Below are 12,340 nucleotides of genomic sequence, written 5' to 3'. Positions count from 1 at the left end.
ACGGTGAAACCCCGTCTCTACTAAAAAGTACAAAAAACTAGCCAGGCGAGGTGGCGGGCGCCTGTAGTCCCAGCTACTCAGGAGGCTGAGGCAGGAGAATGGCATGAACCTGGGAGGCGGAGATTGCAGTGAGCTGAGATCCGGCCACTGCACTCCAGCCTGGGCGACAGAGCGAGACTCTGGCTCAAAAAAAAAAAAAAAAAAGACTTCAAAAACACCTACCAAGAGTGTAAGAACCACCCCTCATGAATCTGTCAACCACAGCCAAGCTCACCTATGCCAGCCAGAGCAAGTTTCTTGAATTCTTCATTCTTTTTCCGCATTTCCACCACCTCTTGCTGCATTTTCATACTCTTCTCCAGCTCTTGCTCCTCAGTACTTTTTAGAACCTTCTGCCTAAAGAGAAAATCAGTAAATGAGAAGAGAGGAGAGGAGAAAGGTGCTCAGTGACTCAAAAGAATCCACAGGCATTATATAATATTTTTAACCTGTGATAAAATAATCATCAAAACCAAAAAATATCATCTAATAAATAGATGTTAACTTAACTAGATAACACCACAAAAATAAATAAAAACACACACTTTGGCCGGGCATGGTGGCTCATGTCTATAATCCCAGCATTTTGGGAGGCCGAGGAGGGGAGATCACCTGAGGTCAGGAGTTTGAGACCATCCTGGCCAACATGGTGAAACCCCGCCTCTACTACAAATACAAAAATTAGCCAGGTGTGGTGGCACACACCTGTAATTCTAGCTACTCGGGAGGCTGAGGCAGGAGAATCGCTTGAACCTGGGAGGTGGAGGTTGCAGGGAGCCGAGATCGCGCCATGCACTCCAGCCTGACACAGAGCGAGACTCCGTCTCAAAAAATAAATAAATAAATAAAGACAAGAAAATGCACACTTTATACCAAAATATTGAAAAAAATTCAGAAGAAAATAACTAAAATAGATTAGAATATATTACAAAATATCCACAAATATAATCATAAATGATTAGATTGGGCTGGGTGCAGTGGCTCATGCCTGTAATCCCAGGCACTTTGGGAGGCCGAGGCAAGTGGATCACCTGAGGTCAGGAGTTTGAGATCATCCTGGCCAACATGGTGAAACCCCATCTTACTAAAAACACAAAAATTAGCTATATGTAGTGGTGGGCGCCTGTAATCCCAGCTACTCAGGAGGCTGAGGCAGGAGAATTGCTAACACCCGGGAGGTGGAGGTTGCAGTAAGCTAAGATCGCGGCACTGTACTCCAGCCTGGGCAACAGAGTGAGACTCCATCTCCAAAAACAACAACAGCAACAATGACAAAAAAGATTAGGTTGTACGCCACAAGAAAAACTAAAAGACCAGTAGAAGCCTGGTGCAGTGGCATACACTTGTAATCCCAGCTACTTGGAAGGCTGAGGCGAAAAGATTGCTTGAGCCCAAGAGTTCAAGACCAGCCAAGGCAACACAGCAAGGCCCTGTCTCAAAAACAAAAACAAAAAGAGACCAGTAGAATGAGGAAAGTATCTACAACGAAAGGTTAATATACATAAAATACATGTAACAGAAGAAAGAAACTCAGAAGTAAAGCAGACTAAATCCCAACCGTCATTTCATTTGCTGCCTATAATGATCTTGAGAGAACTATTTAACTTTCTTGAACCTAAGTTTTCTCCACTGTGAAATGAGAGTGTAAATACTCTTGCTTACATCCTATTTGTGACTGTTCAATCAGATGATATCTCTGAAGTGCTTGACACATGGTAACGTTCAATACAGAGTAGCCATTCTTAGTAAGGAAAATATCACCAGGACATTTATAGACAAATAAGGTTACCAATAAGAAAAAAAATAAAAAGGAAACAGATAATTCACCCAAGAGGAAATATGGAAAAAATGTTTACAATAGTAGCAGTAATACAATCTTGTCAGCAAATACATAAAAATTAAAATAATTTGATGCTGGGGGTTGGGGGAAACAGGGAGATGATGGTTAAAGAGTACAACAAATCTCAGACAAGAGGAAAAAGATTTTTCTTTTGACCTACTGCACAGGGTGAAGGATATCATTAATAATAGTAATACACTAAAAGAATAAATTCCAGCCAGGCACAGTGGCTCATGCCTGTAATCCCAGCACTTTGGGAGGCTGAGGCAGGTGGATCACCTGTCAGGAATATGAGACCAGCCTGGCCAACATGGTAAAACCCCATCTCTACTAAAAATACAAAAATTAGCTGGGTATGGTGGCAAGTGCCGGTAATCCCAGCTACTCAGGAGGCTGAAGCAGGAGAATCACTTGAACACAGGAGGCGGAAGTTACAGTAAGCTGAGATCTCGCCACTGCACTCCAGCCTGAGCAACAAGAGAGAAACTCCATCTCAAAAAAAAAAAAAAACACCCCAAATGTTCTCATTACAAAAAGTGGTATTTGAGGTGACGGATATGTTAATTAACTAGATTTAATTACTCCAAATTGTAGTCATGAATCATAACATCACTTTGTACTGCATATATATATACAACTATAAATTATCAATTTACAACTAAATTTTTTAAATAATAATTTGATGCCATATTATATGAATTTAAAAAACCAAAACAATTTTAAAAGTTAATAAACAATGCAGAAGAGATAGTAAGAAAATAAAAATATTAATTCAAAGCCAATGGCACTTCAGGCCAGGCATGGTGGCTCACACCTGTACCCAGCACTTTGGGAGGCTGAGGCGGGCAGATCACTTGAGATCAGGAGTTTGAGACCAGCGCGGCTAACATCGTGAAACCCCATCTCTACTAAAAATATAAAAATTAGCCGGGGCCGGGCATGGTAGCTTATTCCTGTAATCCCAGCACTTTGGGAGGCTGAGGGGGACGGATCCCTTAAGGTCAGGAGTTCAAGACCAGCCTGGCCAACATGGTGAAACTCCGTCTCTACTAAAAATAAAAAATGAGCCAGGTGTGGTGGCAGGTGCCTGTAATCCCAGCCACATGGGAGACTGAGGCAGGAGAATTGCTTGAGCGTGGGAGGCGGAGGTTGCAGTGAGCCAAAATCGTGCCACTGCATTCTGGTCTGGGCGACAGAGCGAGACTCCATCTCACAAAAAAAAAAAAAAAAAAAAAAAAAAAAATCAGCTGGGTGTGATGATGCACGCCTATAATCCCAGCTACTCAGGAGGCTGAGGTAGGAGAATCACTTGAACCCAGGAGGCGGAGGTTGCAGTGAGCAAAGATTATGCCACTGCATTCCAACCTGGGTGACAGAGTGAGACTCCATCTCAAAAAAAAAAAAAAAAAAAAAGTCGACGGTACTATAAATTGGTACTTCCATTTCAGAAGTAAAATTGGCAATAAATATCAACACTGACAAAACTGGTCATTCCCTGCGGGGAATTTCTCCTTCCTTATTCTGAGGAGATCACTCAAAGAAATGGCTCTGCCTATAAAGTTGTTGACTGATTACTTATAATCGTGAAAAGCTGGAAACTACATTTTCAACAGAAAATAGTTAAATATAATTTGATAGAATATTAATCTATCAAAAAAGGATAAATGTGAAGATTTTGTAGCAGCACAGAAACAAAATCTGAAATAGTCTCATGGCAAGTCAGTAAAGCAGAACCCAAGGTTTTATATTAACTGGTTGTGAAAATATGTATGCTGGCTTGGGTAAAACCCAGCAGGGAGATTGGAAAAATAAGAAATGTTCATTTTACATGGTAAGAACCATTGCTAACTTTTTCCTTTTATATTTCTTTTAAATTTGCTTCAACAGTATATTTTTCTGACTGTTCAAGATCTGAGCACCAGCTAGGCACTGTGGCTCACACCTGTAATCCCAGCACATTGAGAGAACAAGGCAGGAGGATTGCTTGAGACCTAGTTTGAGAGCCTAGGCAAATAGCAAAACCCCATCTCTACAAAAACATGTAAAAGGTAGGCTGGGCACGGTGGCTCACGGCAGCACTGTGGGAGGCCAAGGTGGGCAGATCACTTGAGGTCAGGAATTTGAGACTAGCCTGGCCAACATGGTGAAACCCCACCTCTACTAAAAATACAAAAACTAGCCAGGTGTGGTGGTGCACACCTGTAATCCCAGCTCCTCAGGAGGCTGAGCCAGGAGAGTTGTTTGAACCTGGGAGGCGGAGGTTGCAGTAAGCCAAGATCGTGCCACTGCACTCCAGCCTGGGAAACACAGTGAGCCTATGTCGCCAAAAAAAAAAAAAAAAGGTTAGCCAGGCATGATAGTACATGCCTGTGGTCCCAGTTACTTGGGAGGCTAAGGTGGGAGAATCAGGTAAGCCCAGGAGGTCAAGGATGCAGTGAGCCATGATTGCACCACTGCACGTCAACCTAGGCAACAGAATGAGGCTCTGTCTTTAAAATTAATTAATTAAATAAAAATTTAAAAATCTGAGCACCCTTCAGGACACATGTAACAATTCACCTCACCATGGTCAAAGCTTCAGGAGTTTCCCAACCTCCAGGTACACCAAACAGATTGGAGATGTAAGTCTGTAATTTTACACCATTCATTCTAAAGTTTAAGTTCAGGAAAGAAACTTACTTTATGGGTGGCATACAAGGCACAGTATGTCTACCCTTGGCTTTCTCTGGGGAAGATTCATTCTTTTCAGAAGTATCTTGAGCACTGCCTTCTTCCTCTGGCTTCTTTTTGTTGTTAGAACTTGAGTTCAAAAGAACAAAAAATATGTTTTCAATTCCCTGAAGCATAGCCTGTACCCTCCTCCCCAAATCTGCTGCATATGGATTAACTTTTCTCATTCTATAGGATAACAAGCATGCTTTGACCACATGATTCTTCCAACAGTATCATTACATCATATATACCAATGGCTTCAATGAGTAAACTTTGAGAAAGCCAACCTCTATCAAGATAAGAGTTACCTAGTGGTGGTTCAGAAGAGTAAGGAGGGACTCTAACTGCTCACCATCAAACGATCAAATGGCAGAGTTAATTGCCATCCCAATATCTATTCTCTTATTAATAAAACCCCAATTTCAGGAGGAGCATCAACGCACTAAACTACAAGTAAGTATTGTACTTGTTTCAACAGCCTCTACTGCAACTAGGGAATCCAAGTGACACAAGTCTAGGCAAATGAAACGAAATTTAAGGTTTGCTGGGAAAGACTTAAGTTTCCTGGTATAGATGCTGCCCTTTTTCCTTTACTGTTCTCTTCTTCTCTTAAACATAAATACAACACCTAGAGATATACCAGCCATCTTGTGCCAATGAGACAACAAGCAAAAGAAAAAAGCTAAGAAATACAGAGCAGCATCTTGAGAGCAAGTATGAAAAAAAAGCTAAAAATCAGCCACTGAACCAAAGCCAGCAGCTAACTACTTTAGACCTCTGTGAACAAATAATTCATTATTCTTTAAACCACTCCAGTTGAACAGACTATTACTTGCAGCAAAATATATTCTTAACTAATAAAAATATGAACAAACATGTATACAGATTGTTATTAAACATAAAAACAAAAAGAGGTAAAACCTATGCCAACTAAGATGTGAGTGCCCTCCAGGACACATGTAACAATTCACCTCTCCATGGTCACAGTTTTAGGCATTTCTCAAGCTTGAGGTGCACCAAACATATTGCAGATGTACCATTTTTAATTTTATTCTATTCAATCTAAAGTGTAAACTCAGAAAAGAAACTTACAAGTGGTATACAAGGTACAATATGTCTACCCTTGGCAGTAAGAAGTTGTGGCTACTCACACTTTCATTTTCTTAGAGGGTAGAATTTCATCGATGATTATAGGAGTGGCACATCTCTTGGCTTTCATTTTTACATGATGCTTTTCTTTCTGTTCCAAATCCTTCTGAGCAGAAAGCCTAAGAGATCTTCTATGGTAGAGAAATTGACAAAATGTATAATAAACATATATACTACAGATATCTAAATGTTCCTCAGAAATATGAAAGGATGTCAAAGGGCAATAAAATGGAGTGCTATTCTCTCCACTCTAAAAATCTGATCTCTCTTGTTGATAGTTTTTTAAATTCAACCATAACATTTTAGTTCTTAAATACATTGGTGTCTATAAATGTGACCTCAGTAAAGTGATTAAAAAGAAAAACTTGGCTGGGCATGGTGGCTCATGCCTGTCATCCCAGCACTCTGGAAAGCTGAGGCAGGAGAATTGCCTGAGGCCAGGAGTTCAAACAAGCATGGGCAACATATCAAGACCCTGTCTCTACAAAAAATTTTTAAAAAATTAGTCCCAAGTGGTGGTGCGCATCTGTGGTGCTAAATACTTAGGAAGCTGGGGCAGAAGAATCACTTGAGCCCAGGAGGTCATGGCTGCAATAAGCCATGATCGTGCCACTGCACGCCAGCCTGGGCAACAGAGTAAGACTCTGTCTAAAAACAAATAAATCAATAAGATGAATACAAAACAAAGAGCATAATGACAGATCTAATACATACCAAAAAGTGCCCAAAACAAAAATAGTTAAATGACTACCAAGTGGAAGACCTTATGAAATCACCACCTAGGCCAAGATACAGAAGAACACTGACAACCACTGCTATCTTGACGTCAAGTGTGATCATCAGATAATTTCCTTATTGCTTTACCAAATAAGCATGTATTACATAAACATGGTATCCTAGTTTTGAAGAAAAACAAAAAATTTTGTATAATGTAACCAGACTACTACAAGTATTCTTTTCTGTCTGGCTTATCTCACTCAACTTTATGTTTGTGAGATTCAACCACATCAATTCACACAGCTCTAATTCATTGACTTTCATTGCTGTATAATATTCATTGTAGGGATATGCCACTATTTATTCAGTCTACTGTTGATGAGTTATCTCATTTTAGCTATTATAAAAAAAAATAAGATTGGTGGGTCTTAGGAAATTAATGTGCTTTTTTCTGATGATCAGTGAAACTGAGTACATTTTCACATGTTTATCGGCCATTTGTTTGTCCTTTTCACAAGTACTGGTTCAAGTCGTTTGCCTGTTTTCTACTGGCTTGTCAATTCTTTACTAATTGATTTGTAATTCTTTGTATACTCTGGATATAAACCCTTTGTAGGATTCATGTGTTACAAATAGTTTCTCCCACTCTAGGGGTTGAATTTTCATCTCTTTATCTTTTAATTAGATAAATGTGCTTGAATTTATCAACCTCTGCCACCCCCATTATGGTCAGTGCTTTTCTGTTCTGTGTGTTTCCCTACTCTGCCAGGTGCGGTGGCTCACGCCTATAATCCCAGCACTTTGGGAGGCCAACGCGGGAAGATCACAAGGTCAGGAGGTAGAGACTATCCTGGCTAACACGATGAAACCCCATCTCTACTAAAAATGCAAAAAAAAAAATTAGTCGGGCGTAGTGATGGGCACCTGTAGTCCCAGTTACTTGGGAGGCTGAGGCAGGAGAATCACTGGAACCCAGGAGGCGGAGATGGCAGTGAGCTGAGATTGCGCCACTGCATTCTTCCAGCCTGGGCAACACAGCAAGACTCCGTCTGGGGAAAAAAAAAAAAAGATGGCACATACCAGGCATGGTGGCTCACGCCTGTAATCTTGGCACTCTGGGAAGCATAGGTGGGCAGATCACTTGAGCTCAGGAGATCAAGACCAGCCTGGACAACATAGCAAGACTCCATCTCTACAAAAAATACGAAAATTAGCTGGGCGTGGTGCCCTGCACCTGTAGCCTCCACTACTCTGGAGGCTAAGGCAGGAGGATTGCTTACACCTGAGGGGTCAAGGCTGCAGTGAGCCAAGATCATGCCATTGCACACCAGCCTGGGCAAGAGAGCAAGACCCTGTCTCAAAAAAAAAAAAAAAAAAGATCAAATTTTTGAGGCAAAATTTCAGAAGCAAGAGAACCACAGAGAGGGTAAACACTAAACCCTGATTATAAACTCATACTCTGAGACTGGGCGCGGTGGCTCAAGCCTGTAATCCCAGCACTTTGGGAGGCCGAGAGAGGCGGATCATGAGGTCAGGAGATCGAGACTATCCTGGCTAACATGGTGAAACCCCATCTCTACTAAAAAAAATACAAAAAACTAGCCGGGCGTGGTGGCGGGCGCATGTAGTTCCAGCTACTCGGAAGGCTGAGGCAGGAGAATGGTGTAAACCCGGGAGGCGGAGCTTGCAGTGAGCTGAGATCCGGCCACTGCACTCCAGCCTGGGCGACAGAGCGAGACTCCTTCTCTAAAAAATAAAAACTAAATTCATACTCTGGCCTGGGTGCAGTGGTTCGCGCCTGTAACCCTAACACTTTGGGAGGCAGAGGTGGGTGGGTTCAGTGAGCTCAGGAGTTCGCGACCAGCCTAGACAACGTGGTAAAACTTTTTCTGAATAAGAAATACAAAAATATTAGCTGAGCACAGTGGCTTGTGCCTGTAGTCCCAGCTACTCAGGAGACTGAGGTGGGAAGATTGCTTGAGCCCAGGAGGTTGTGGCTACAGTGAGATATGATCATACCACTGCACTCTAGCCTGGGCAACTGAGCAAGACTCTGTCCCAAAAATACATAAAATAAAAATTTGTCTATTGGCTGGATGCAGTGGTTCATGCCTATATAGTCTCAGCATTTTGGGAGGCTGAGGCAGGAGGATCACTTGAGCCCAGGAGTTTGAGTCTGCAGTGAACTATGTGCCACCACTGCACTCCAGCTCCAGCCTGGGTGACAGAACAAGACCCTGTCTCGAAAAAAAAAAAAAAAAGCTAAAGTAATACAGAAGAACAAAGATATTTGACATTAGGAAGATGTAACAACTATATCCATACAAGGCCTTTGGAAACAGATTGATAAGGGTTTGAATCTTGGCTCTGAAATAAACTTGCCTTAAGCAAGCAACTTAGTATCTCTGAGCCCTTATCTATAAATTAATTAATTAAGCATATTACCTACAACTTATAAATGTTACACGGATTTTTTTTAATTTATACCAACCACACAAACCCATTATTATGAGGATTTTAAAAGCTAACATAGCCGGGCGCAGTTGCTCACGCCTGTAATTCTAGCACTTTGGGAGGCTGAGGCGGGTGGATCACCTGAGGTCAGCAGTTTGAGACCAGCCTGGCCTCATGGCAAAGCCCCGTCTCTACTAAAAATACAAAAATTAGCCGGGTGTGGTGGCAGGTGCCTATAATCCCAGCTACCCAGGAGGCTGAGGCAGGAGAATTGCTTGAACATGGTGGGGCGGAGGTTGCAGTGAGCTGAGATCACACCACTTCGCTATAGCCTGGGCAAAAGAGCGAAACTCTGTCTCAAAAAAAAAAAAAAAAAGTAACGTAAAGGTGTCCATAAACACAGTATGGACACATAACAGATGCTCTGTCCAGTAACTATCCTTTGAACATTATTATCATAACCACCATTTTGAGATTCCAAACAGTCTTACCTCTGAGGCTGGGCAGGAGTTTTTCTTGATATGGCTGCCTCAACTTCCAGGGAAGAACAAGCGTTTGACAGAATGGATTGTTCCACAAGATTTTCTTTTTCTGCCTCTTTGTAGTAAGTGTTGTCAACTGTGGGAGACCAAAAGCTAGTCAGCACTCAAATCCCAAGGAAAATAATTGGAGATGAGCCACACACACACACCCCGTCTAAGCCACAGAATCCTTAGTTCCAGTTAAACCTCATAAGAAGATCAGTTTATAAAAGCTACTTTGGTTGAAACAGAAATGACGTATCCGGGGCTTGCCTATTCGCCAGCCTAAGGTACTACCTTTAAAAAAAGCATCCCACACACAATGTCATGACATTTCAGGACACTGATAAAGTTCTGAAAGCTTCCATAAAGAAGAAAAAAAATCACTTAGGAAGTAAGGAAAATTAGATAAGCACTGAATTTTTTCATCAGCAATACAAAAAAATAGAAGGTAAAGGAACAATGTCTTTAGAGTAGTGATAAAAAATAATTTGCAATCTATAATGCTGTATTAAGATAAACTTTCAATTGTATATGAAAGTGGAACAATGCCATTTTCAAATAAATAAGAACTCAAAGTTTTCCTCTCCTGTACTAATTTAAGAAAGTTTCCTCAGGATGTACTCCCGCATAATGAAGGAGTATATCCAGAAGAAAGATATAAGGTCCAGGAAACAAGGCAGAAAAGATAGTAAAAATAATAATGCTCTCCCAAAAAAGCAGTAATAACTTCCAAGGGTCATTGTCCAATATGAAGCAAGATAAAATGTGGCAGAAATTTAAGAAATTGATAAAGTTTAAAGAAAAGCAAATCCACTGATCTCTTGATGTCAGAATCATCTTTATGTGGCTCAGCAGTTGTGACAATACAACCAAATACAGCCAAAGAGAACCAAGAAGGGATGCAACTGCATCACAGTTACTGACTTGGCATTGAACAATATTTACATAATCATAACATTGTAAATACTGCTGATATAATCATACTATCAGGCATTATGAATGTAACCGCACAAGTTAAAATAGTGAGTTAAAACAGCTACTGGGAAGACAGAGTCAGGAAGATCACTTGAGCCCAGAAGTTTGAGACCAGCTTGGGCAACACAGTGAGATCCCACTTGTAAAACAAAATATAAAAACAACAGGCCAGGCACGGTGGCTCACGCCTGTAATCCCAGCACTTTGGGAGGCTGAGGCACGTGGATCACGAGGTCAGGAGATCGAGACCATGGTGAAACCCCATCTCTACTAAAAATACAAAAAATTAGCCGGGCGTGGTGGCGGGCGCCCGTAGCCCCAGCTACTCAGGAGGCTGAGGCAGGAGAATGGCGTGAACCTGGGAGGCAGAGCTTGCAGTGAGCCGAGATCATGCCACTGCACTCCAGCCTGGGGGACAGAGCGAGACTCAAAGTCTTAAAAAAACAAACAAACAAACAACAACAACAAAACCAATAAGAGTTTGAGAAAAAGGACAGGGGATAGGGATGGGAAGAGGAAGGGGTTATTTTAACATAAACTCTAAGTATTGTGATGTTACCGTGGCCATGTTTTACTTTGATAAACTTTTTTTTTTTTTTGCTTTTCAATATTATATAAATAGAGATGGGGGTCTCACTATATTGCTCAGGTTGGTCTCAAACTGCTGGGCTAAAGCAATCCTCTCATCTTGGTCTCCCAAAGTACTGGGATTACAGGCATGAACTACCAGCCCAGCCTTGATAAACATTTTTAACGAAATAGAAAAAAAGTGTTATGGGAACACTGAGAAAGTTAGCCAGGCATGGTGGAATGTGCCTGTAGTACCAGTTACTCAGGAGGCTGAGGCAAGAGGATCACTTGAGTCCAGGAGGTCAAGGCTGCAGGGAGCTGTGATCATGCCACTGCTCTATAGATGGGGTGACACAGTGAGACCCTGTCTGCAAAAAAAAACAAAAACAAAAAACGAAAACAGAGTAAGAAAGAAACAATCAAGTAAAGGCTTCATGGAAGAAACAGCACTTAATCACATAGCATATAAACTGACTCCTGATAAAGGAATTAAACTGCAACAAGATGACAGGGAAGAAAAGATAGGCCATGAAAACATAGTTTAGGCATTATTCATTTGAGAACAATCATTTGGCTCATCTCCTAAAAAAATATTTTTGGGGCGGAGAGACACACACACACACACAAAATAATAGCATAGCATGTCAAGGCTAAAATAGATGCACTTATTCCAATTAAAATGCAGTGACAATAATATTAAATAATAAAGCAAGATCCAATTATATGCCGCCTATAAAAAATGCACTTTAAATATAGACACACCATGCTAACACCAATCAAAAGAAAACTGGAGTGACTATATTAATATCAGGCAAAGTAGGTTTCAGAGCAAAGAACTTCAGTGGGGATAAAGAAGATCATTTCAAACTGTTAAAGTGGGGCCAGGTACAGTGGCTCAACCTGTAATCCCAGAACTTTGGAAGGCTGAGGTGGGTGGAGCACTTGAGCCCAGGCGTTAAAAACCAGCCTAGGCAACATGGCAAAATCCTGTCTCTACAAAAAATATAAAAACTAGCTGGGCATGTTAGTGGCATCTGTGGTCCTAGCTACTCAAGAGGCTGAGGTAAGAGGATCACCTGTGCCCAGGAGGTAGAGGCTGCGGTGAGGTGTGATTGCTCCACTGCAGTCCAGCCTGGGTGACAGAGTGAGACCCTGTCTCAAAAATACATACATAAATATGTATATATACATATATACACACACACATATATATGCTTGTATATATATATGTGTGTGTGTGTGTATATATATGTATATTTTGCTTGTTTTTGAGATGGAGTCTTGCTTTATAGCCCAGGCTAGAGTGCAGTGGCATGATCTTGGCTCACTGCAACCTCTGCCTCCCAGGTTTCAGCAATTC

General features: G+C 41.3%; 1 protein-coding gene across 4 annotated transcripts in view; it reads right to left on the bottom strand.

Annotated features, from left to right (window-relative positions):
- The window catches only part of TPX2 (TPX2 microtubule nucleation factor), a 59,263-nt gene that overhangs the window by 23,539 nt on the left and 23,384 nt on the right, over nt 1-12,340 (bottom strand). For all 4 annotated transcript variants that reach the window (XM_008020128.3, XM_008020142.3, XM_008020139.3 and 1 more), the window contains 4 exons: nt 9,403-9,529; nt 5,743-5,871; nt 4,559-4,678; nt 275-396 (listed from right to left, as the gene is read on the bottom strand). In XM_008020128.3, the coding sequence (XP_008018319.1) occupies nt 275-396; nt 4,559-4,678; nt 5,743-5,871; nt 9,403-9,529 (498 nt within the window). The remainder of the gene's footprint in view (nt 1-274; nt 397-4,558; nt 4,679-5,742; nt 5,872-9,402; nt 9,530-12,340) is intronic.

The sequence above is a fragment of the Chlorocebus sabaeus genome, chromosome 2, assembly GCF_047675955.1.
Source record: "Chlorocebus sabaeus isolate Y175 chromosome 2, mChlSab1.0.hap1, whole genome shotgun sequence".
NCBI lineage: Eukaryota > Metazoa > Chordata > Mammalia > Primates > Cercopithecidae > Chlorocebus > Chlorocebus sabaeus.
This window is presented reverse-complemented; position numbering and strand designations above follow the sequence as displayed.